The sequence below is a fragment of the Lissotriton helveticus genome, chromosome 9, assembly GCF_964261635.1.
Source record: "Lissotriton helveticus chromosome 9, aLisHel1.1, whole genome shotgun sequence".
In the NCBI taxonomy this organism is placed as follows: domain Eukaryota; kingdom Metazoa; phylum Chordata; class Amphibia; order Caudata; family Salamandridae; genus Lissotriton; species Lissotriton helveticus.
Window position 1 is genome coordinate 1,191,258,625 of NC_136070.1, and position 27,626 is coordinate 1,191,286,250.

General features: G+C 43.7%; 1 protein-coding gene across 1 annotated transcript in view; it reads left to right on the forward strand.

The window, feature by feature from the left end:
* Nucleotides 1-27,626, forward strand: part of LOC144782335 (contactin-4-like) — a 964,244-nt gene that overhangs the window by 882,805 nt on the left and 53,813 nt on the right. The window contains exon 17 of the mRNA XM_078661655.1: nt 17,511-17,669. Within this exon, the coding sequence (XP_078517781.1) occupies nt 17,511-17,669 (159 nt within the window). The remainder of the gene's footprint in view (nt 1-17,510; nt 17,670-27,626) is intronic.

Below are 27,626 nucleotides of genomic sequence, written 5' to 3' on the forward strand. Positions count from 1 at the left end.
GATAATAGCATGTACATATGCTATTTTGCGAGTCACTGACTCGTAAAATAACATTTGCAACTCTCACTATTAGGAAGGGGCGTCCTTTTGTAATAGCGAGTCAACATGCTATGTACAAGTGTTTTGCGACCACATTTGCGGCCTCAAAACACTCGCAGTTTACCACCTAGTTCAAGTAAGTGGTAAACCACTCGCAAAGGGAAAGGGGTCCCCAGGGGAGTATGTTGGAAAATATTTTTTAAGAGCAGGCAGTGGTCCCAGAGACCACTGCCTGCGCTTTAAAAAATGAAACTGAAATGTTTCATTTTTCTTTTTTAAATGCATCCCGTTTTCGCTTAAGGAAAACGGGCTTCATTTAAAAAAAAACTGCTTTATTTCAAAGCAGTCCCAGACATGGTGCTCTGCTGAGCCCAGCAGGCCACCATCCCTGGGTGTGCCTGTCATTCCCAATGGGCTCGCAAATTGTGAGAGGCTCATTAATATTAATGAGCCTCGCAATTTGCGTCCCCATTTGGAATCGCAAACAGTGGTAAACACACTGTTGTACATTTTATTTTGCGCCTCACAATTTGCGACTCGCAATGAGTCGCAAGTTGCGATGCACTAAATAAAATGGTAGTACATCTGGCCCTCGGTGCTTCACCGGGTTTACATGATTTTGTAAATCTGGGGCAGCGTGAAAATCCATGTTGTGTAGGAAAACCCACCGCAACGCTCATGGAATGCCTCCCGGGCACAGAGTAAAGCGACGCAGCGATTTGCTCTGTGCTGCCTTACTCAAGATGTATGAAGCCACTCAAAGCCACGATTGAGAGCCCTGAGTCATGCATGTACCACTTTATGTGGTGCAAAAGTGACGCATGGATCTCATAAATGAACCCCCTTATTCCTAAAGCAAAAGGGGCTCCCAAATAGCAAAATTTAGGCTCTCATTTATGGCATAGGGAAGTGCAGCAAGACAGCTTGCTGCGCTGCCCTATGCCAAAGTGAAAAGGCAGAAATGCACCGTATTTATTAAATCCGTGCATTCTTGTCCTTTCTCACTTCACTGGCACCGTTTCGGCAGCCTAGCGCCAATGTAGGCACCCTTGCACCATGGTTTTAAGCAGAATTCTTTTTATGCAGGAAAGGACACCTTCCTACACAAAAACACTCTTAAGAGGCGTTTTCCGCTTCACTGTGCTGCTCAATGCAACAAACATAGAAGGAGGAAAAAACGAAATGAAATTCGGGGCAGAGTGAAGATCCATGGCTGTTGCATCAGGAAATTCTCTGCAATTTTCATGGAACACCTCACGGACACAGAGTAAGGTGACGCATCGATTTGTGTTGCATTGCCTTACTCAACATTTTTTTAGGCCACTCAGAGCCATGCAGGGTGGCTTTCTATGGCTTCATAAATTTGATTGAGATCCCTGCATCATTCATGTGGCATTTTACATGGTGCAAAAGTGACGCAGGAGTTTCATAAATAAGCCCCATAATTTCCTCAGGAGCCCCACAAACCATTGCACTGAACCTGTCACTTTGACACCGTCCCTTTGTACTCCTCTTCCTTCTGCACTGTTCCTCTCCCAGCCTTGTTCTTTGTACCGTGTTGTTTGTTTATCTTTCTGCCCCTGTCATGATCTCTCTGTTCTGTTTATCTCCTTGTAGTCTGTGGTATTCTTTCTGCATAATTCTCTCCTTTTTGTTATCTCGTCTTTCTCACAGCATCCCAGGCCCATGTTTTTGTTCCCAATTCAATCTGATAATGCTTCATTGGCATTGCATACACGTTTGCAAGAATTCTGAAGCTTGACAGTTTCTTGATGGAGATTTGGCTGTTCTTTTTTCTCTCTCATTGGTGCTTTTTGGCAGCAGTGTTTGGATCTCTTAGGGCTTTTGTGAGCTTTCTGAGGTCAGCACATGTGATATTGAATGAAGAAATGATCCTATTCAGTTATTATGCATCACGACCCTGAGAAGTGAGGTGGGTGGTTTTTGGGGTGGGGATGAGGGCCCGTCCCACAGCAAGGACCCTTGGACTGCAAACAATTGCCTTCTTTAGAGCAGCAGCTTGTCAGTGTTGCATTACGTTGCTGAGATGTGTTGGGGTGTTCAGGTAGATGCATTGAGATTGCCTCCTTTGGAACAGCAGCATGGCAGTGCTGTATTTTGTTGTTAAGATGTTTAGAGGTGTTCAAGTGGATGCATTGTGCTTGACGCCTTTGGAACAGCAGCATGACAGCTAGTGCTTAATGTTGTTGCTGAGATGTTTTGGGGTGTCCTGGTGGATGCATTGCGTTTGCCTCTTTTGGAACAGCAGCATGCCAGTGCTGTAGTTTATGGATGAGATGTTTTTGGATGTTCAGGAGTACACATTGTGCTTGCCCCCTTTGGAACAGCAGCATGGCAGTTCTGTATTTTGTTGCTGAGATATTTTGAGGTGTTCAGGCGGATGCATTGTGTTTGCCTCTTTTGGAACAGCAGCATGGCAATTCCTTATTTTGTTGCTGAGATATTTTGAAATGCTCAGGTGGATGCATTGTGTTTGCCTTCTTTGAAACAGCAGCACGGCAGAGCTGTATTCTGTTGCTGAGATGTTTTTGCAGTCTTCCAGTGGATGCATTGCGTTGCCTTCTTTGGAAAAGCAGCAAGCAGTGCTGTATTTTGTTGCTGAGATATTTTGAGGTGCTTAGATGGATGCATTGTGTTTTCCTCCTTTGTGCTGTATTTTGTTGCTGAGATGTTTTGTGGTGTTTGGGAACAGCAGCATGGGGGTGCTGTATTTTGTTGCTGAGATGTTTTGGGGTGTCTGGGTGGATGCATAGTGCTCGCCTCCTTTGGAATAGCAGCAGTTCAGTGCTGTAATTTTTGGCTGAGATGTTTTGGGATGTTCAAGTGTATGCATTGTGTTTGCCTTCTTTAAAACAGCAGCACGGCAGAGCTGTATTCTGTTGCTGAGATGTTTTTGCAGTCTCCCAGTGGATGCATTGTGTTGCCTTCTTTGGAACAGCAGCATGGCAGTGCTGTATTTTGTTGCTGAGATATTTTGAGGTGTTCAGGCGGATGCATTGTGTTTGCCTCCTTTGTGCTGTATTTTGTTGCTGAGATGTTTTGGGGTGTCTGGGTGGATGCATAGTCCTTGCCTCCTTTGGAATAGCAGCAGTTCAGTGCTGTAAGTTTTGACTGAGATGTTTTGGGATGTTCAAGTGTATGCATTGTGTGTGCCTACTTTGGAACAGCAGCATGGCAGTGCTGTATTTTGATGCTGAAATGTTTTGGGGTGTCTGGCTGGATGCATTGTGCTTGCGTCCTTTGGAACAGCAGCCTGGCAGTGCTGTATTTTGTTGCTGAGATGTTTTGGGGTGTCCTGGTGGATGCACTGTGCTTGTCTCCTTTGGCATAGCAGCATGCCAGTGAGGAAGTTTATGGTTTGAGATGATTTTGGATGTTCAGGTCTACACATTGCGCTTGCCTCCTCTGGCACAGCAGCATCACAGTGCTGTATTTTGTTGCTAAGATGTTGTAGTAGCTTCAGGTCGTTGCACAGGGTGCTCACAAAGCAGAAGGACTTGTAACTGACTTAAGAGAAAATGGGAACTTAATGTAGTCAGATGTTCTCATCGAAGTTTAGCATGAAAGTCCAGTAGCAAACTGGTACTTCTGCAATAGCCTTAACTGCTACCTTGTATTTATTGACAGACTTTATAAGGCCCCTATTCCATAGCGACCCCCTTGAAATGCAGATCTGATCCTCCTCATTCAAAATCTCTGTGTGCCCTGAAAAAGTTCAGTAAACTGCTATTGCCTGAGCTGGCGCAGCTTAAACTGGTACCACCCGTCCCAGTGGCAGCTGGTAGCGAACGGTGTCGGTTGGGTTGGGGGGAGGGGGTGGGGTTTAGAATAAATAAATAAATAAAAAAGCAGATTTACCTGCTGGTTCCCAGTTGCCAGCCTCCTCCTCTTCTCCAGCACAGGAAGCACCCAGGTTCCCTGACTCCCCGAGCCAATCACGATGCTGCGGTCACCAGCATGGCGGTAGCGTCGTGATTAGTTTGAGCTCTGTGTTTCGAAGTTCAGACAGGGAGTGGGAGGCTGTGCATGTTCTACAGCCAGGCTGTGCAATACAGTCAGGGGAGAACATGGTAAGTGTGCATGTTTGTATGGCCAGCCCAACCAAACTGTCATATGCACTTATTGTGCAGCAACCGCTCCTCCTCCCTCTGACGTCACGCAAACCCCGCCTTGCCCTAACCTGGCTGCAAGCTCCATACTAAAAATAAAATGATAATAACATTGGGGGGCAGATTTATGTTGGGAATGCGCCACGTTTGCGTCACGCAACTGCGGCGTAAACGTGGCGCATCCCTACGACCCATTTACAACGTGACGCATCTAGGCAGATGCATCACGTTGTAAAGCCCTGCGCCACTTGTGGGCGTTCCGGCGCAGGGTGGGCGTTCCGGGGCAGGTGCGCCTCGCAAAAGTGGCTGAGTGAAATCTATAAGATTTCACTCAGTCACTTTCAGGCCAATGCTGCGTCAAAACCCTGCGCCTGCTTAAAGCAGGCGTAGGTCTTGACGCAGCATTGTAAAGATGGGGCACCCCCGAGCCTTGCTGGAGCTGCGTCGCGCTTGCGATGCAACTCCAGCAATGCGCCACCTTAACGACACAGATGCGTCACGCATATGTGCCGTTTTTGCTCCATGGTGCGCCGCATTGTAAATGCGGCGCACTATGGGTGGCGGAGCAGCGGCGCAAAATAACTGGCGCATCCTTGGGGATGCGCCAGTTATCATAAATCTGCCCCTCTGTTCTTATCATTTTATTTTTCCTTTGTACTGCTCTTAGAGCAGTGGGGCCACGCTCCTCCGCCTTAGCGTATGAGCTGCCACTATTCCATCTTATCCTCTTCTGCACAATGGCTGGTTGAAGAGATGCGCGGTCTCCCCACATTGTTTTCACACTTTCCTCCCCATTCTGTATGGTTTCATTTATCCTTCTGTCTTGCCAGCCTCTGCTGTTCCTCCCCTCTCGTTTACTTGCCCTGCCTCCCTCACCGCTCTAACATACCCGTCCCCCCCTCAGGGAGGCCGAAGCCATGTTATCACACCTCTGCTGGCAGGTGCTGCAGGCATGTATCAGGACCATAGGTGTCTGTGGTGCTTCAGACACCTATGGTCCTGACACACCACAGCTGTGGAAGTGTGTCCGTGTTCCAGACTGGATGTGTTTGATGCAGCTGGTGCCCTGCTCTGTGCCCGGCTTGGCCGCCTGGCAGCCTGTGCCAGCTGCTCGCTGTGTCCATGTCAGAGGCCATCCACGGCTCTCTGGCCTGGCACTCTGGGGAAGAGGCGTTCGGCTCTTCGCTCATCCATTCTGCTGCTAATAAGACAATTCTGCACTCCAAAGCCAACAAATTAGAGGCTAAATATTGGAACTAGGAGTGTTTGAATGAGATCTGATGCCTCGTTTCACAGAGCATCACGCGTAATCCCTGTGGGGACATTGAACCAGTTCGTGGGAGAGCTAAAGGTTCAAAGTCTCCACTAACAGCTAATTAGGGACAATAGAAGTTCTGTTACAGGGCGAGCTGCACCAATTTGCAAGACCTTATTCTATCTTCGCGGAAAATAGACGCACAAGGCATGACTTCACAAGAAAATACCGCTCTCCTTTCTCTAGCACGTTACTTCTCCAAATGTGTATCTCTCTTTCTCACCATCTTATTTTTTTTACCTCCGCCCTTCTCCTCATTTCCCTTCTCTCTCTATGCCTTGCCTTGGTTTGCCTTGCCTTGCCTTGCCTTGCCTTGCCTTGCTTTACCTTCCCTTCCCTTCCCGCCCCTTCCCTTCCCTCCCCTTCCCTCCCCTTCCCTTCACTTCCCTTCGCTTCGCTTCGCTCCCTATGCCTTGCCTAGCCTGCCCTTCCCTTCCTTTTTCTCCATATGCCTTGCCTTCCTTTCCTTTCCCTTCCCAGCTATTCCCTCCCCTTCCCTCCCTCTCCCTTCACTTCATTTCCCTTCCCTCTCTATGCCTTGCCTTGGTTCGCCTTGCATTGCCTTGCCTTGCTTTGCCTTCCCTTCCCTTCCCGCCCCTTCCCTCCCCTCCCCTTCCCTTCCCTCCCCTCCCCTTCACCTCCCTTCACTTCCCTTCCCTTCGCTCCCTATGACTTGCCTAGCCTGCCCTTCCCTTCCTTTTTCTCCATATGCCTTGACTTCCTTTCCTTTCCCTTCCCAGCTCTTCCCTTCCCTCCCCTTCCCTTCACTTCACGTTCCTTCCCTCTCCATGCCTTGCCTTCCCTTGCCTTCCCTTCACTCCTATGCCTTGAATTGCCTAACTTAGTGTAACCTAACCTTGCCTCGCCTTCCCGCCCCTTTACCTTGCCTAGTGGAGACGTGCCTTGCCATGCCTTCCCTTGCCGTGAATGCCCTTCCCTACCTATGCCTTGCCGGCGTACCCTTGTCTTGTCTTGCCATGCCTACCCTTCACCCCAACCCGCATTACATCCCTTGATCAAGGATTACTTATATTTGATAGTTCTAATTCCACACACAAGGGCGACGTGGCTGACAAGGTCATTAAAAAGGCAGACAAGTCTAAAGTGGTTTTACACACACACAAAATGTGAATTTGTAAAGTGCACGTTCACCGAGATGGATAACTTGGCGCTGAATAACAGATGCTTATTTTTACCCAGCTCATTGGTACTCAATTTATCGACCTCTGAAAGATAAAAGATTGAGTGGACCCACCGGGATTTTAACCTGTAATCATGAGGCCAACCACAGGCCCCTACAGTGTAGGCATTAGTCCACTAAGTTACCAGACATGTTTTTGGCAGAGAGAGACGGGAAACACACACAAGCCATTCTAGCCTATATTGGTGCTGTTTTCTTTAGAAGATTTGATGAAATGGGGGGGGGGTCTGAGATTGGCTGGGGGAGCACTGTGTTGCTGGAGCTATAACCCCTATGTATGCAGAGAAGTGCTTTAATTCATTTTATACTGTCAGTCACTGGCCTGGATCGCTGACTCTTATACTACAACAACTAATATCTTATACTAAACCAACGCAATGTAGTTTTTCTCTTACTGGACATTTTCTTATTGAAATATTTATTAAAATAAGCTATAAAACAACTGGTATAAGTTGAAAGATAAAAATGCAACTGCATAAGCGCATAGGGCCGACCCAAAAGGGTAAACAATTCTCCCACAGATCATGGAAGTGCTTATTTGCTGGGCAGAGAGCAAGCAGTAGGGTGTTAGACATGATTGTCAGGGCCCTCAGGAAGTCCTAACCACTCTCCATGGGATGAGATCCTGTCGGCTGCACCAGTCAGTACTGCAAAGAGGACCTCACCTCATCTCCATCCGAGGCTGAAGAAAACACCCACCAAAGGTTCCGCTGATAAGAGTGTGCATGGCGTCACAGGGTACTAAAGCAATGGGAATTAAACATAGAGGGCCCGATTCACAGAACTAATTTAAGACAAAATCCTAAACTTACTTTCATTTTGGTATTCACAGAAGCCACTTACTCATTTTGGTATTCACAGAAGGCACTTACTCATTTCGGTATTCCCAGAAGTTAGGACTCCTAACTTTAGGACTCCTAAATGCCTTCTGTGAATACCGAAAGTCTTAAAATTAGGATTTTTCTCAACTTTACTACTACTAAACTGAGAAAAATCCTAATTTTAAGACTTTCGGTATTCACAGAAGGCATTTAGGAGTCCTAAAGTTAGGAGTCCTAACTTTACTACTACTAAACTGAGAAAAATCCTAACTTTAAGACTTTCGGTATTCACAGAAGGCATTTAGGAGTCCTAAAGTTAGGACTCCTAACTTCTGTGAATACCGAAATGAGTAAGTGTCTTCTGTGAATACCAAAATGAGTAAGTGCTTTCTGTGAAAACGAAAATGGTAGTAAGTTTAGGATTTTATCTTAAGTTAGTTCTGTGAATCGGGCCCAGAGTATCAGAGGTGGTGTAGATCACAGAAGTTATTTCTATTATTTTATTATTACCATTATTGTTACTATTATCGTTACAATTACTATCATTATCATTGTGATTACTAATATCATTACAATTACTAATATTATCACTATGAGTACTATTATCATTACGATTACTGTTATGATGATGATGATTATTATCAATATTATTATTATGATTATTTCTATTAAGCAAAGCCTACAATGAAGCATTTTGGTGTTCGGAACAAAAGTAAAACCTAAAATAATAAGGAGAAAGAGTGAGCCAGCCACAAAGTCAACGAGCAGCAGTGCTCTTGCCTCAAAAGATCAGGGCAAGACAAGAGTTTTGAGTGAAGATAACTTTCACAGCGTAAATTTTGAAATTGAAGCTAGTGTGCAAGTCCTGGGTTACATCATTAAAGAGCTTTGCAGCTAGCACCGGAAAGGCTCTGCTGCTGCTGCACCACATCGGTTTAACCTTTAAAAGAACTGGAAGCAATATGCCTGTACCAGCAAAAGCACCTCTTTATTCCAGTAGCCAAGCTGCACACCAGCTTGAGTCTCTCTGGCTTTCTGCATGGCAGCTTTGCTCTATAAGCCTTCCCATAACGCAGTGACAAAACAAACTAATGAATCAGGGTCCTTGGACATTGGAAGTCCAGCCACCTAGAGAGCAGCCTGCTGTAACTATTCCTTCCACGGTTCCGCTTGCGTATGCAATAGCTTAACAAAGCTAATGTCTGTCATGAATTTGGGAAATACAATTGCAGAAACTGCAGATCCTTTTTTTGTTTAAAAAGCTTTATTGAATTCATATACATATAGACAATTAGGTACAACACTGGAATATCAATGTTCCATCAACATAAAAGAAGTAAAGTACCCATATGGCATAATGCATATTAACAAACATAAGATAGTCACAATCCAATATAATCTAAATCCAAAAGCAAAGGTAGAATTATGGACCACATATATCAAATAAGAAACATAGCTTTTATACGAAGAGAAAGAAAGAAAGAAAGAAAGAAAGAAAGAAAGAAAGAAAGAAAGAAAGAAAAAGGTAGACACAGGGGAAGAAAGACAGAAAGAAGGAAAAGACAATAATGGAGGAAAGAAGACAAAAAAGAGCATAAAAGAAGGAAGAAACAGCGGAGAAATAAAACATGAGAAGATATTATTAAAGTGTAATACACCTAATATACCTACGTGCTAATGTGTGCATCATAATGGCAGAAGATGCATGTCTAAAATAAGCAAAAATCTAAACAACAATTAATGGAAAATTATACTCGTGTGAATCAGAAACTATATAAAGGGATAGCAACAAGTCGGGAAGGTTTGTAATTTTCTTTCTTAATAGTAACAAGACTAAATGTTTTTTTACTTTTGAACACATAAAATGTGACATTTCCCCATATTTCTGCTTTTTATGGGCTGTCACTGGTAAAAGAGATGTAACAGTGTCCAATCCACGATTGTAACAAATATGATTCCATTAAGTTTTAAAGGAAAAATTCTAGAAAACATTCCAAGTTAAAGTAAATTGTTGCAGTAATAATTCCACCAATGACTTTTGCTTGGCAGTTCAGACCATGTTAGAACAAAGCTTCCTAGAAAATGCTATAAAATGACAAAAGTACTTTGGTTTTCATAATGTAGTTAATGAATCCACACATGAGCAACCAACATTGCATTTACTTTCATGTGACTTATTCAAAGTATCAGCTGGAGACTGTGAACATGACTAGCAGATATCAGTAATAAGAGGGCAGTCTTATGTAATAATTGGAACTCAAAAACAGTCTTTAAGTTCTACATGCTGTAAAATGAATTTTTAAGTACACATTTTCCCACATCAAAATTGACCCTGCAGCATTAAGATCTTGTTCCCATTTTTGTTCTCTCGTGAATTTGGCACGAGAATAATCTGTCAGTGGCAAGCTTTAGAGAACATGAAAGCTTTCAGAAAACACAATGAAACAGCAGAGATGTTTGATAACTTATGTCTGTTTCGTTTAGATGCATCAAATAAGTTCAGAATGTTTTGTAAAACTATTGCTAATGTGGTATTTTGAGAAATTAAATTAGATAATTACAAGCAACCTTTTGTTGTGCAAAATGACAAGAAAGTATTATTCTGACATATTTGGTAAGTCCAGTTTATACCATATCTCTTTCAATCTTTCCAGTATATAACATTTTGGTTATTTGTTGCACTCTTATTATATTTTGTTACATTCTTATTATGCCGTTAAGAGGCGTTTTAAAACTCTCTCTGAAAGAGAGAGCAAGTGTAATTCGTAGTTGTCAGTGCAGAGGACTTTGGTTTATTAAACATCAAGCGATTTCTTTGTAAGGAAATGGGGTCTTATAAAATATTATAATATTTAACCAAACAGGTTGATTTTTTTCAGGATCATCTTTGTACTATAACGATGCTGGACAATGTAAAAAGACTAAAATATAGATATAGAAATCCGAAAATGTAGCTCTATTCTGTTCTGTATTCTTTTTCATTGTAGACAATGACTTTCTCACGTTTATGTCCTTTCATAACAATTTACAAAGTAAATTTTCTATAGATTTAAAAAAAAAATTGAAAATTTTGATTGGGAGCATGTAAATTGCACACAACATTATTGGAGATAGCATTATTTTAACATAGTATCCAATGGCACCTCCCATGAAAGTCATAGAGGAGACCATCTAGTAGTTTAAGTTCACAATTTAGGTTTAATCTCTTCGGGCCCAATTCACAGAACTAACTTAAGACACAATCCTAAACTTACTACTTTTGGTATTCACAGAAGGCATTTAGAAGTAGTAAAGTTAGGATTTTGTCTTAAGTTTGACTTAAGAAAAACTTAAGACAGACTCAAGACAAACTTAAGACAAACTTAAGACAAACTTAAGACAGACTTAAGACATACTTAAGTCTGTCTTAAGTCTGTCTTAAGTTTGTCTTAAGTCAAACTTAAGACAAAATCCTAACTTTACTACTACTAAATGCCATCTGTGAATACCAAAAGTAGTAAGTTCTGGGTTTTGTCTTAAGTTAGTTCTGTGAATCGGCCCCTTCAAAATTAAAAGTAATGGTGTATTTATTATTACTAGAAACCATATAGCAAGATACTTAATCTTAGTATAATACATATGATTCTGTAATCCCTGTATAAACAAGATTCACTAATTTCTTTATAATCAGCAACTTGTGACACACCAAGTCACCAATTATAAAGAAACCAAGTCAGAACTCAACTATTGTAAGGTTATTACAGTCGAGTTCTGACTTCACATTGCCTGCTGCAAGCACCAGCAGCCAAGGAGAGAAGTAGGTCAGGTCACGAAGCGTAATTAAAGCAGCTGTTTAAAGCAAAAAAAGAGGACATTGCTATTCGTACTTCTTTACTATTTTAGTAGCTTGTAATGACAAGCAGAGAGAATATGTTTATTTTTTGCACTCCTCAGAGAAAAGCGAGAATCTTTATGCATGTTTCTACATGTTCCGTGTTACTGCAGCTTTTTTATCTTTTAAGTAAACTTATACTCAACTGTTTCAAATATCTGCTTGCAACAAATATCAAACTGTTTTTTTGATGTGTTTATTTTTGCAATAGAGGTTTTATTTGTATTCTTCATGTTTGGAAACCTGCTTGCTCTTTCATACCGAAGAGCTATGAACCAAGGTTTTAAGTGTTTTGTGGAAAAAATGATGGTGTGATTATGTATTTTATGGGATAAAGTAACCCCTAGCGTACACGAAGTTCCATACCCTTATAAAGGAATTCCTCTTTAACTTACAATATCCTTATAATGTATGGGAGAGGGTAATTTATCTCTCATATTATTCCAAATCAGCTCATTGCCTTCAAACATATTCTATAAACAACATTTGTTGAGGGGTAAATAGTTGATTTATCCATAATAAGTTTCAGCAGGTCAATTTAGAAAAAATATCCACCTTGAAGATAGCTGGTAGAGTATAAAGAGTGTCCAAAACACATAGAAGAATGTCATCCACATATGCCAACAGCTTTAGTTATGTATCACCCATATGGAAATGTTTAATTTCAGCATTTTGCCTTATATGTAGTAAGGTTCCAATGTCAAAACAAATAACAATGGGGGGGAAGGGCCATCCTTGTCCTGTACCTCTAGTAGGATAAAAGAAGGGGGGAAAACGGATGTATGACGTTACCACGCATCCTTTTACAACGCCTACCTTTACCACGCAATTTTTACAACGCAGGATCCATTACAACGAAGTACTATTACAACGCATTTTTTTACATCGCATATACCTTTACAACGCATCCCATTACAAGATAAGTATTGGTAAGTATATAATATATTTTTAAAAATGTAATTAATTAAAATTAATATAAGTTATTTTATTTTAATTTTAATTTATTTTTACCCTGTACCTCTTAATTAAAATTAATAAAATGTATTTTAATTTAATTTTAATTTTAATTTATTTTTACCTTGTACCCCTGTACCCCAAAACCCAAACTTAACCCTGAACCCTAAAAATACCCCTTTACTCAAAAACCCAAACCTAACCCTGAACCCTAAAAATACCCCTTTACCCAAAAACCCAAACCTAGCCCTGTACCCAAAAACCCAAACCTAGCCCTGAACCCTAAAAATACCCCTTTACCCAAAAACCCAAACCTAGCCCTGAACCCTAAAAATACCCCTTTACCTAAAAACCCAAACCTAGCCCTCAACCCTAAAAATACCCCTTTACCCAAAAACCCAAACCTAGCCCTGAACCCTAAAAATACCCCTTTACCCAAAATCCCAAACCTAGCCCTGAACCCTAAAAATACCCCTTTACCAAAAAACCCAAACCTAGCCCTGAACCCTAAAAATACCCCTTTACCCAAAAACCCAAACCTAGCCCTGAACCCTAAAAATACCCCTTTACCCAAAAACCCACACCTAGCCCTGAACCCTAAAAATGCCCCTTTACCCAAAAAACCCAAACCTAACCCTGAACCCTAAAAATACCCCTTTATCCAAAAACCCAAAACTAGCCCTGAACCCTAAAAATACCCCTTTACCCAAAAACCCAAACCTAGCCCTGAACCCTAAAAATACCCCTTTACTCAAAAACCCAAACCTAGCCCTGAACCCTAAAAATACCCCTTTACCCAAAAACCCAAACCTAGCCCTTAACCCTTAAAAAACCCCTGTACCCCAAAAATGCGTTGTAAAGTACATGCGTTGTAAAAGTACTTGTGTTGTAATAGTATCCGTTGTAAAAGTATGCGTTGTAAAAGTTTTTGCGTTGTAAAAAATGCGTGGTAATGGTATTTCGTTGTAAAAAATGTGTGGTAAAGGTTACATACCGGGAAAAACTCAATTAACAAATACAGAGGCTCTAGGGGAATTATAAAGTACAGAGAGATAATGTAGGCATTTAGGCCCAAACTCGAACTGCACCATTGTTTTAAAGAGAAATTACCATTCCACTCCACTCCATCTGAAGCAATAGCTACATTGGTTGCAGTGCAGAAAACAACCTACTAATTACATTCAGAAACATTTTGGCATTTTCATATAAGACTTCGACAAAAACAGATTGTTCACTGCCAAGTAACTTAGGAAGAAAATGTTCCAATCTAGGGCAAGAATCTTTGCAAAAATCTTACAATCTAAATTTATCAAAGAAATGGGTCTATCATTTTTTACAGAGGGAGAAATCCCTACCACACCTGGGCAGTAGGCAAATGATCATCTCTGAAAAAAGTGCCTTTTATAGAGTTCATAAATGTGCTATCATTATAGAATTGAAAATGACTTGGAGTTAACAGTGAAGAAAAGTGAGAATACAATTCCAGTGGGAATTCATTGGTCCTGTAGATTTACTTTTCTTAAGTTCAGAAATATAGCGTTTTGGAATAGGTTACCTATGTTGGTTATGGGGAGAGTAGCGTTAGCATAAATGGTGTTACTACCCTGTTGTCTCTATGTGCTCCAGAACCCCTTTTGCAAAATACCGAAGTTGGCATTTGATACGCTGATCAGCCTCCTGATATCCTTGGTCTGGGCTGGAAAGCGAAGCAAAGCCAAATTGTATATACTAAAACTTGACATGGATGGAGGTGGCCTAGGGTTGCCGGACCTACGACTATACTATATGGTGGGCTTGCTGCAATATGCTACTCAGTGGTGCATGGGAGAGCGCACAGTTGAGACGGAATTACTAGGGAGCTGGAATGAGGGGATGCAACTCCAGAAATAACTAATGATGGGCTCGAGGGTTCCGAAAAAGTGCCCGTATTTAGCCCACCACATGACTGAGGTCTGGGAGCAGGCAGTGACTTGGGTGGTTAGAAAAGCCCCATATGCTAGGACACTCTCTGTCGTACTAGCCTCTGACATGTCCGCGAGCGCTGGGACGCCCCGTTGTTGGGGTAGCCATGCGCTATACAAGATTCCATAACATAACATAACATAACACTACTGCTGCAAAGGTTACAGGGTTTTCGGAGGGTACAAGGTGTCATGAATCTCTCAAAATGGTACGAGAGAGGTTGTGCGATGGCCGGAGATTTATACCAGAATGGTACATTCATTACCTTCCAAAATGTGCAGACCTGGTTCGAAGTGCCACCAGCACATTTTTTACAGTACGCTAAGATATTGCGTACTGTCCGGGAGACATGGACAACATTTCCTGACAAACAGGAAGAGACCAGTACACTGGTGACTCTGCTGGACCCAGGAGCCACTCGAGGGCTTATCTCCCGCATATATAAAGCGTTGAAGGTGGATCGGGGCTCAAACATAGACAGGGCTAGAGCATGTTGGGAAGACGACCTCCCAACCCCTCTGATGGATAGCGAGTGGAGGAGAGCGTTAGCAAAGGTAGCCAAAGCTACCAGTAATTCACGATTTAAGCTAATCCAATTTTATTGCCCTCATCGCACATACCTGACCCCCCAGCGGCGGGCTCGATTCACGCCAGGGTATCTTCTGCATGCCCGTGACGTGGCACAGATCCAGCTACATTTTTTACATAACATCTGGACCTGTTCCCATCTGCAGCAGTACTGGCACCAAGTGGTGCAGTCTCTTGGCACAGTGACTGCGGTGCACATAGATGTCTCCATAAAGCACTGCCTACATGGGGTACTTCCGATACCTAACAAAGGGACAAAGATGCGCCATAGCTTCGCTCTCTTCGGACTGGTCCTGGCAAAATGACGAATGGCTATTCACTGGGTACAACCAGGTCCACTTGCATGGAAAAAATAGAGGGAAGGCTTACGGGAATGGGGGTAGCCAAGGAGTGTCGTCTTAAGATAGTGCGGACAGATGAAAGTGCGGAGAGTGATCTCCTGGAATGGGGGCAAATGTTAACCGCAATGTCCACAACAACAAATGAGAGTGAGACGGACAGCGCGCATGGCACAGAGAGCCCCATACTCGTCTCAACACACCCTGAAGAGTCGCTGTTCCATACACCTTCTCACAACATGAACACATGATACATGCTAGTTATGAGTGCACCACCAGCTTTTCTACTAAGGTTAACCAGGTTGGGCCACCTGTCTGCCGCCGTCACAAGGGTGGGGGAGGGGGATGGTAGTTGGATTGGGGAGGGGACTTAATTCCCTAGTTGGGATGATCATTAGTGTTGTTTATTTGTTATGAAGAGTATAGGTCCTACGAACATAAAAATATGAACTGCATTTGCACTATTATAATAGGCAAATAGTACACTCACGGGATGGTGAGACTGTCTGTGAACAGGATATGATATGTGGACACCACAAACTGTATACTGCTTATAAGATCCCAAATTGTATGTGCATGTCCTTTGTACCTGATACAGTGGAAGTGGTTTTAATAAAAACAAGTTAAAAAAAGTTTAGAAATATCTTTAATAATTTATTCCATAATTTATGTTTTTTCAAAGGTCTGAAATCCAAAATCCGAATTAGAAGCTTTTCTAGTATGGAAACAGTTATACAAATCTTGCTGTGAATGATAAATCTCCAAAAAAATACACATTTTCTTAAGTAATCTGAAAACTATATTTTTTTAGGTGTAGAATTAACTGATTTCCCATTAGCATCTTTAATTTAAAAAAATTATATAAAATGTCTCTTTTTTTATTTTTAAGAAATGTAATATTAGTCTCCCTGTCATAGCCATAACACCATAAAACTTAGCCTATGCTCTAAAAAAGACATACTTTATTGGTTTGATAATGTGCTAAATGTTTAATTTGTGATAATATGAAATTCAACTTTCTCTCATTAGGCTTCCTATTTAGAGAAACATAATTCATGATAAAATCTCTAGAAGATTATATAAACGCATCCCAAGTGATCTGAACAGAGTATCAGAAACAGGATTTAACAAAAAGAATTCCTCATCAAATTTAGAATTTGAATTAAGAATTTGATCATAGCTAATTAATGCAGGATTAAACCTGCATCTCTTGGTTCAGTGGCAAGGCACCTTAATATCAAAATCCGAAATAATTGGAACATGGTCAGATATGATATTAACTTCCAATTCGAAATATGTCAGACCCTAAGTCATAGCAGTTCTAGCAAATATATAGTTGTATCTAGTAGTAGTCCCATGTACAGGAGAGAAAAACATCTGGATTACATGTTATCCACATTTCAGAAAGAGCTTTCTGTGTGTTAGCTCTAGAAAATAACTTTTGCATTTTATTAGGAATATATCACTAGTTCGACCTCTTATCTAAGAATAGATCAGTGATTTGATTAAAATCCCTTCACAAAATCAAACAATCATTAGAGTGTCCATCTATAGTATTGTTTTCCCAAACGGAGACATCGACATTTTGTGACCATACACAATAATAATCATTGGTATCTTTTCTACTTTAACATCAAGTATGTAAGTCTTTTGAGTGTAGCTTGGCCAGGAGGGTCATAGTCCTGGGGCACCCTTTTAATTATGATCTTCATCAGAACCCTCTTGAGAGATGCAGGTTCACGTTTCCACATGCACGTTGGTCTTTGAAAGTTATCTTTGTGGCCCATATAGGCTTTCAATATTCTTAACCCAGTAAATTATTTATAAAGTATCTCTATTTCCTGACCTTAAATGACTGAAACCTATGCCATTTATTTTTTTCTTACCGTGAGCTGAGTTTCGGACTGTTCTGATTCAGCACAGGATTTTGCTTTCGCTGTTTTTTTTTAATTCATGAAGTTCATTTGTGCTACAATTATAGACTCCACGCATCACTGTGGGTTGGAGGCAGTTCTAATGTGTTCCCAAAGTATAACTGTGCAATTCAATGTGACTCATGAGTTTTGATACTGATGATCCACATTTTTCTGGAGTACAGGGTCATAAAAGTACAAATTCCTTTCACGATTTCTAATGTTTCACCATTTGGGGGTTACCATTGTAAGATGCATACATTTTTTCCTAACTCTACTGTTTAATTAGTGCATGTTTGGAGCATGCTATTCATCTTATTACTAGATGCTATTTTGGCATTAGTATACAGTGCCATCTATGTGTTTGCTTTTTGGCAGGTCCACCTGGTGCCCCGGATGCCCTGACGGTGGAAGAGATCACAGACACCACTGCCCAACTGTCTTGGATGCCAGGAGTGGACAACCACAGCCCCATCACTGTGTATGTTGTTCAGGCAAGGACTCCATTCTCTGTGGGGTGGCAAGCTGTGAACACAGGTGAGAACAGTAGTGTATACATCAACCCAGCAGCTATGAGATCAGCTGGTTAAAATGAGTCGAAAGGGCTATATGTGGGATATTGTATTGCAACATTTGTATAGCACTTTCTAACCTTATGTGGGTTGCTGAAGCCCCTACATACATGGGTTGCATGCCACACCCTGTAGGGTTTGTGGTTGTAAAGCTGTTGTCTTTCATTTGAATCTCAGTGGGTAGTATTTGCCTGTCTTACATGATTACTAGGCCTGGGTGAAGTTCACAGAGTTTTGCTGGTATAGAGGTAGCCAGTGGAGTGATTGCAGGACGTGGTCCATGCATGCGTGCATTAGTGATTGTTACTTTGCCTCTACATCTACTTTGGATATTGTTTGTGTCTTTCATTTTTTCATTCCCTTATCTGCCTTTATGATTTTCTCAGCATGAGTATGTGCAGTGTACCTTTTCTAGTCACTTGTTTTTCCATTGACATGCAAATTCTTCTAGATACACTTTATATTTGCAATTCCTAACATAAAAATGTTTCGCACAAAAACTACATACTCTGCTTATATACTTCACATTACAGAAAAGTCCTTTGCCCTGGTAAGGAATACAGAATGGGAGTTCACACAAAGGGGTTAAGGATCTGAAACAACTGGACAAATATAGATAATTAGACCTACACTGTCATGCTCACGGACCACAGACACTCAGATTATACATAGGTTGTTTTACTCACAGACTAGAGACACTCAAATTATGCATAGGGTGTCACACTCACAGACCAGAGACATGCATAATTAGTCCTAGGATCTTGAACTCACAAACCAGAGATTCACAATGTTAGACTAAGGATATCATACTAATAGACCCCAGATTCACACAATTGGACATAATACTCAGAGGCCAGAGACACACAGACACATAGAGCCTCATACTCACAGACCAGAGACACACACACTTAGACATATGGTCTTATACTGTTAGACACAAGGCACATACAATTATACATTGGGTCAAATGCTCACAAAGAGAGAAAAGCACAATTAGACGTAAGATCTCATACTCAGTCAGTCAATTCACTTCAGTCAGAACTTATATTATAAGATCATAAAACTACAAATGTGCAAAGATAAAAAAACCATCCAAGTCCAATAAAAATAAAAATCATATAAAATATTCATTGAAAACATGCAAAGCATTCGGGGCGTGGCTTGGACGGCAATGGAGACGGTCGTCTAGGTCCGTCAGCTCCACATCCCTGAGGGGTAAACAACCAGCCAAACCGGGCAGAGAAGAACAAAAGAGACAGCACGAGACGTGGGAAAGATCGGTGCTACTGATAGAGGAGCGGGAAGTGAAGAGCGCAACCACAGGAAGAGGAACGAGCGCTTGAACCCACCGAGCACCCACAAACAGCGCAGAGAAGCAAGATGGCGGTGTGAGGCAACAAGGGGACGGCCACGAAGAAACGGAGCAACACGGAGCAAGAGACAGGAAAGTGGCCCCCACCTCTGAAGCAAGACTGCGGCGCCTGGAGATCTGCCAGGACAGGCTTAAAACTGGTCCAACCACTATAAGGCAAGTCTGTTGAGCCCAAGCGGACGACTTGTCACAGCAACAGTAAGGGAGGAAGACCGCGGCGCAAAGGGAAAGGAGCGGAAGCAAGCGAGCTCAACATACCCTGAAGCCAAGCTGCCTCCAGCGTCGGGGGACCAAACCCAAAAGAACCGGAAGTAAGTGGTCACAAGGCGCCATTGCCGGAAGTCTTCCCCGATTTTAAGCGGAAGACGGAGGGTAGGCGACCGAGTGACCCGGAAGCGGAAGGGGAGGCACAAGGCAGCAAGAAAGCGACGACGGACAAAGAAACGGAGACGCGCGACCATCAGAGGCTGAAGACGGGTGCGCAACTGACGCTGGGAGCAGGAAGGGCTGAGGAGCAGGACCGCCGCCTGAGAAGAGAGGCGCGCGAAGGCAGGACGGAGAGAAGCCAGTCAGCGCGTCCATTATCAGACGGGGCCAACAGGGGCAATGAACTAGCGCGACCAGTGTGAATGGTGAACGTGTGATACTCCATTCACAAAGGGGAAACGGGGGGGGGGCTGCACAGAGCAACATGGCACCCCGAGCACTCGCCAGACGCAAAGAAGGGTCAGAGTAAGGAGACAGCGCCCCCAGCAAAGTCACGAGACACTGGGCTTGCCGAACTGAAGCCAAGCCACGCCTGTGAGACAAGAGGCAGAGGAAAGTCGGAACAGGCAGAGCAAGCACCTACAGCAACGGGCAGAGCGAACACCCCCTCCCCAAAATGACCAGAGCCGAATCGGCCTGAAAACAGCAATAAACATAAACATAAACAGGCATAACCAACCCAGGCAGCAAACATGTACCACAGAGTGTGCACAGAGTGCACAGAGCGAAGAGAGCGCTAAAAATCTCAGCTGCAGGGTGAAACGCCACCACTACGCCAAACAGCCCACGGTCTCCTTGTGCATCGCCTCAACGAAGGCAGAGGCGCACAAGTGACGCAAAAGAGCAAAAGAGCAAAGAGCCCTGTGAAAAGGGCAGCCTGCACGCTGGCAGGACCGAAGGCAAAAACAAGAACAAGACACATCAGGGAACCGAGCAGATACAGACAAGCTGCCCAACCGCCTACTCCAAAATCAACGAGCACCCCAAAGGTTGCACAAGCGGGAGGGAGGCTGGTCAACATCCTGTCAAGAAGGGGCATCAGAACGATGGCGGGCAGTGACGGGAAATCAACAAGTGAGCAACAGAAGAAACCAAAATTTGACAATCAAGGATCCCCGACAAAAGCAAGAGGCGAGCCTGTCACACTGGAGACCATCCTGCGGAAAGTGAACGAGGGCAATGAAGTGGGAAGAGAGACAAAACTCAAGCTGGAGAACATGCAACTCGAGATGGCGGCCATTAGAGCGGACCTCCACAAAACAAACACAAGAATAGAAGCTGCAGAAAGCCGAATAAGCTCGGTAGAAGATGAAACAAGTAGGCACACCAAAGCCATAGCAGAGCTGAGAACAGCCACAAGTGCTGTACAAAAACAGCTAGCGGAGAAGGATGACAGGGCAAGAAGGGGGAATGTAAGAATACTAGGAGTGCCGGAGGGGGCTGAAGATAAGGCAGGCTCCTGTGCCGTCATGCTAGAGGAGATGATCCCACAACTTACAGGCATCACCTTCCAAAGAGGCTTCGAGGTACAAAAGGCATACAGGGTACCAGCGGGGAAACCAGCCACAGGCAGAGGCCCAAGAGCGATAATCTGCAACCCACTGAGACTAAATCAGACGGAAGCCATATTTGCCTTTGCCAGGAAAAATCAGAATCTAACGTGGGCCGGCAACAAGATAGTACTAACCCAGGACTACTCAAAACCGACAGTGGAGCTAAGGAAAGGCTTCCTGGCACAAAGAGACACCCTGCGGAGAAGAGGAGCCACGTTCAGCTTCGTCAGCCCAACAAAATTCAAGGCAACAGACAAATGGAAGACGATGCTTTTTGAATGCCCAGAGGCTCTAAAACGATACCTGCAAGGCCCAGCAGTGGAGGACATGGAGGAGAACAAAAGCCCAGGGGCAGCAAAGAGGAGCGCGTCGCCGCTGAACGAACAGTCGGAGTGAGAGACACACGTCAAGCTTAAGCGGGGGAACACAGAACAGTGATCTACCTCAGAATGTAAAGACAAGGAAGTTCCCCGGCAATAGAGAGACTGAAGGGCATAAAAGAGACTCGAGTAAAGAGCACACCAACAGCCAAAGAAGAAACCAACTCTACCTCAGGGATGATGCGAGCAGAGGAACTTTGTCGTCGCACACCCTTTTTGCAAGTAAGGGAGGGAGGGGGGCGGGAAGGCGAGAATGGGGGAGTGGGGAGGGGGGGAAAAGGGGAGGGGGGGGTTTGTACATGGGCTTACTGACTATCTATCTATCTTTCTTTCATTTCTATGCAGCTCTTGCATCTTTTACTTCTCTTTCACACTCGCACCAAGTAGGAGCAAAAGGAAACATGAAGACATGATCAGGCACATGACGAGGAGAGCAAATGAGCCTAATAGCAGACCACCAGCACAGCGAACACAAAGCAGCATTAATGACACATAACGGCCAGAATAGCATAGGGTCAGATATCAAAATAGTCTCCCTTAATGTTAAGGGGCTGAATAGCCCGGTAAAAAGAAGGAAGGTGCTCGAACACCTAAGGAAACTTAAAAGCGACATCTATGTGCTACAAGAGACCAGACTAGAAGAGGCAGACATCCAACGATTAAGAGCTAACTGGATAGGGGAGGTGGTGGGATCGCCAGCCCAGAACAAAAAGAATGGGGTAATAACACTAATCAGCAAAAATTCGAACATGTCTCTTACAAGCTACCAAGCAGACACCCAGGGTAGGACACTAGTGACCAGTCTCAAGCGAGCAGGAGAGACCTACCATGTCGCAAACATATACGGCCCTAACAGTGAGGATAAACAATTTTGGGAGGGGATAGGTGCCCAGCTACACAACCTACCAATGGAAGATCTATTGATCGTCGCCGGTGACTTCAACCAAGTCCTGGACCCAGCAATAGACAAGCACCCCTGCAGACGCTATCCTACTGCTAGCCCTAACATCCTTAGGAACCTGTGCACAAAACTGAGGCTTAAGGACCCGTGGCGTCTAAGCAACCCGGACGCCAGAGAATATACATTCTACTCCAACCCCCACAACTCCTATAGTCGGATAGACTATATACTAATGTCAGAAACACACACACACCTCATAGACCACACAGATAGGACCCAGAACAATATCAGATCGCGCACATATAAGCCTATCCCTATCAGGCAGACACAACGAAAAGCCAACACGCAGGTGGCGATTCGATGACGGCCTTCTTCAACACACATCAGCGAAGGCAGAGATAGACACAGCAATTAAAGAGTATCTGGCAATCAACGACACACCAGAAACACCTAGAGAGGTACTATGGGACGCACTTAAAGCAACCATACGGGGGATAGTAATGACAATAAAAGGGAAAATGAACAAAGCAAGGAACAAAAGGATCGCTGACCTGGAGAAAGAGATCAAAACGCTAGAGAACAGCCACATAGCCAGCCTAGAAGACAACAACACACTCACAGAGCTAACCAAACTGAAGTATGAGCTCAACAGAATATTAAGTGAAGAGCAGGGACCTGGATCAACAAATATAAATCAATTAACCTATGCACTGCCAACAAAGCGGGGAAAAACCTAGCAACCTATCTGAAAGGGAAACAAAAGCAGCACACAATTGGGGCAATCAAAGACAAACACAACAAGGCCCAGACTGCCAATAAGGACATCCTGGAGGTATTCAGGGACTTCTATGAAGGGCTTTACACAAGAGACGACACGCTAAAAGAGGACGGGGGCGAGGAACTCCTTAACAGCATAGCCACACCCACACTAACAGACCGAGAACGAGACGTCCTAGAGCTAACAGTCACAGAGGATGAGATAAGGAAAGCCACGGCCAGCCTCAAAGAAAACAAGGCACCAGGGCCTGACGGCTTTACAGCAGGGTTCTATAAACAATACCTGACCACACTACAACCCACTTTGAAACAGGTATTTGAGGAGTGCGTCCGCAAAGGACGCATGACCCCATCAATGGCTGAGGCAAATATAATAGTCATACCAAAGGAAGGGAAAGACACGACAGAGGCGAAGAACTTCAGGCCGATCTCACTCATAAATGTAGACTGCAAGATATACGCGAAGATACTAGCCAACAGACTTAACGCCTACCTACCTAAACTCATACACAACTCCCAGGTAGGGTACCTCAAAAACCGCATGTCCCATGACAACACCAGACTACTATGCCATATAATCAACCACTCGGCCCAGAGTAGCAAAGCGGCCGTAATGATAGCCCTGGACGCCGAAAAAGCGTTTGACAGAGTCTCATGGCCCTATCTAGATCACTGCATGGGGAAATTCGGGCTAGGACCCAACTACAGGAGGATGGTGATGGCGCTTTACAACAGCCCCAAGGCGCGGGTGGTAGTGAACGGCGGCACCTCAAACATACTTAACCTGGGCAGAGGTACGCGACAAGGATGCCCACTCTCACCCGGCCTCTTCCTATTGGCAATAGAACCGCTCCTAACAATGATACGAACGAACGAGGACATAGCTGGGGTGCCAATAGGAGGAGAAAAATGTAAGCTAGCGGCGTATGCAGATGATGTGTTAATAATGACAGAAGACCCTGAGAGATCTATCAAGGCACTGACAGACACAATTGAGAGGTACGCCCAGGTCTCAGGGTACAAACTCAACAAGGTCAAATCAGAATGTAAGCCCCTAAACATCCACACAACAAGTACAGTACTCGGAACGTCAGGCCTAGCGTGGCAAAACAAACCTATTAAGTATCTAGGCATTCTCTTCGAGAGGAACTTGAGCACGACACTAGAGCATAATGAACAGGTTATACTCCAGAAAATCAAGGCCAAAGTAGACGGATGGTCGCCCAAGTTCACAACATGGTGGGGGAGGGTAGAAACAATAAAAATGATGCTCACACCAATGGTCAACTATATGCTGGCCATGCTACCCCTAACCAACACAGATGACTTCCACAAAAAGATAGACAAGATACTGAACGATTTCCTATGGAGAGGGAAGAGGGCCAGAATAAGCTTGCAAAAACTCAGATTATCAAAGGAACAGGGGGGGCTAAACATAACAAACTTCAAACGATTCCACGAGGCGTGCCTAGCTAGACAGGGACTGCACTGGCTAGACCAAAGACATGACTACACACCGGCATGGCTAACACTAGAACAGGGGTTGCTAAAAGGTATGAAACCCATCACCCTCCTCACGGCCACCAAACACCCAGCAATCAAAGACAACCCGGTACTCAGAAACACAAAACGAGCTCTGCTAAAAATTGACAAACTTCTGAACACGAGCATCAAAGGAGGGCCCTTTGAATCAATCTGGCACAACCCATCCCTAAAATACAGGGGTAAGGTCCTAGACATGCACGACTGGTATAGCCAAGGGATATCCACAGCCAGGGACCTTAAGAACAAGGGCGCTGACGTAACATTCGACACCCTGAAAGGAGAGTACAACCTAAACAGCGTCGAACTATACAACTTCCTGAAGATAAAAGTCGCAGTAAGGAAGGCGAACCTCAACACCCAGACACCCTCGATAATACAGCTGGCTAACAGCCTGAACACGCTAGGACACCAGGTAGCACACCTCTACAAGATCCTAGGCCCCAAACACACCAAACTCAATGACAAGGTCATAAACTTCTGGGGGGAGGCAGCAGGTCAAGCACTCAGTGAGGAAGCTAAAGCAGAGCTATGGAGGTCCACTAGTAGGAAAAAAGTGACGGCCACGCTGAACCAGACAAAATTCTGGCTGATACACAAGGCATACTGGACACCAGCCCGATTAGCCACTGTAGGCATTAGAGACAGCGACGTGTGCTGGAACTGTGATAAAGAAAGGGGAGACTTAGAACACCTCCTACTAAAATGCCCAAAAATCAAGGACTTCTGGGGGAAGATCAGAACACTTATCCACGAGATCACAGGCACAGACATACAAATAGACCTCGCAAGCCTGGCCCTAGGGTTCACGTCCCAGGCAATCACAAAGACGGAAGAACGGGACCTCATAGATCTCCTGCTGACAGCCGCAGTCAAAGTAGTCCTAACTAACTGGAAGGACACATCAAAGGCGGCTCCACAGGCGTGGCTCAACTGGGTCACGTTCCTTAGGGGAGCGGACAACATAACAGCAAAACACACACCGAAGACGCACAAGCAGTCGACCATGTGGGGATCCTTAGACCACTACCTGTCATCACACAAGCCACCGTAGGCGTGAACGAGATACATATGAGGGCGCTGGCTGAAATAGGTTAGTGCTAACAGAGCAACGTGCACATCTCCTACTTTATCTATATCTCTCTCCACTGTCCCCCCGGGGCGGCGCGGGGCACAAGATGATTGATCACAGAGACGTACAAATGCCATGGAACACCAATGAACGCAATATGGACAATAAGACTATGAGACTGCAAACTGGCGAATGATCTCAAGAGTACGGACTACCGCCCCCCCCCCCTTTTTTCCTTTCTTTCTTGCCTTATTTTCTCCTTTCTGCTTCCACTCATGTATAAGCCTCTTCCCTGTATGTAAAATTATATTTTTCTATATACAATAAAGAATTTCTGAAATAAAAAAAAAAGAAAACATGCAAAGCATTCATGATGACTGAACAATCGGTTACAAGCAATTACTAAAACCACAGCATATAATTCATTCTTGGGTATTATACAGTCACCTAGTTTTCCATGATAAGGATAAAAAAGACACCACGGTGTAACAGACGAGGGGATCGGGCATTAATTGTAAAACATACATTCTAATACGGCATTGTGTGAAATTATATTTGCGGTTGAGGGGCAATATGATTTTTTTGAGGTGTACCACATAAAATGTACAAAATAAAAAAATATGCAAGTTTGATTGAGCAGAGACACAATCACAGGGATGGAAATGAAGACCATGAATAAAAAAGATTACCGATGAATGGGCCGAAATACAAGGTCTCATACTCACAGAGAGAGAGATGCACAGTTAGACATAAGGTCTCATGCGCACAGACAGACATGCACAATTAGACATAGGGTCTCAGGCTCACAAACCAGAGACACAGACCCATAGTTTATGGCTTTTACTCACAGACAAGTGGCAGACACATACATCCTCAAACCAGAGATATACACAATTAGACATAGAGTCTCCTACTCACAGAGCACAGATGCACACTATTAGGCATAGGGTCTCATACTGACAGACTAGAGACCCATACACAATTAGATATCGGGGTAATACTCACAGAACTGAGAAACATAGAAGCACGCAGAGCCTCATAAGAAAATAGAAGAAACACACACACATATAGGCAGATATAAGTCCTCATACTCACAAAGATATGTACACACATGGAGATAGATGACAGCATAATACGGAGGTATGCAGGGAGCTATAAGGTCTTCTATTCATAAAGCAGAGATGCACACATGAATTGAATGTCTCTTACAGAGCAGAGATACACACAGGAAGAGAGGGGAGCATAGCTGCACACATGCAGAGAGAGTGTCGATCCTACTCAAAGAGCAGAGAGGCACATTTTAAGAGAGAGAAGATATCTTCATCAAAGAGCAGAGAGGCACACATGAAGAGAGAGATGATATCTTCATCAAAGAGCAGAGATGCTCACATGAATATAGAGAACGTCTCTTACAGAGGAAAGATAGAGCAAAGATACAGACAGGAAGAGACGGGAACATAGCTTCACACATGTAGAGAGAGTGTCTATCTTACGCAGAGACGCACACATGAACGGAGAGGATATATCTTACTCAAAGAGAAGTGATACACACACATGAAGAGAGGAAATATCTTCATCAAAGAGCAGAGATTCACACATGAAGAGAGAGAAGATATCTTACTCAAAGAGCAGAGATACACACATGAAGAGAGAGGCGATATCTTACTCAAGGAGCAGAGATACACGCATGAAGAGAGAGGAGATAACTTACTCAAAGAGCAGAGAAACACATATGAAGAGAGAGGAGATACCGTACTTAAAGAGCAGAGAAACATTCACACAGGGAGACAGATGGGTTCATACACACATAGCAGAGACACAATAAAGTTAGGAGTTATACAACCTCACTGTCATAAAGTAGTGCACAGGGTGGAGTTACATACATAACAGACATAACAGTGTACATTAAGTATCTTACAGAGCAGAGACACAAACAGTATGAGAGATGGTCCCATATTCGTAGAGCAGGGACTCACAGGTACTAGAAGGTTTTAGGCGCATAGACCAGAGACACTCTCAGGAGAGAACATATTATTCTCAGCATTAGGACAAAATACA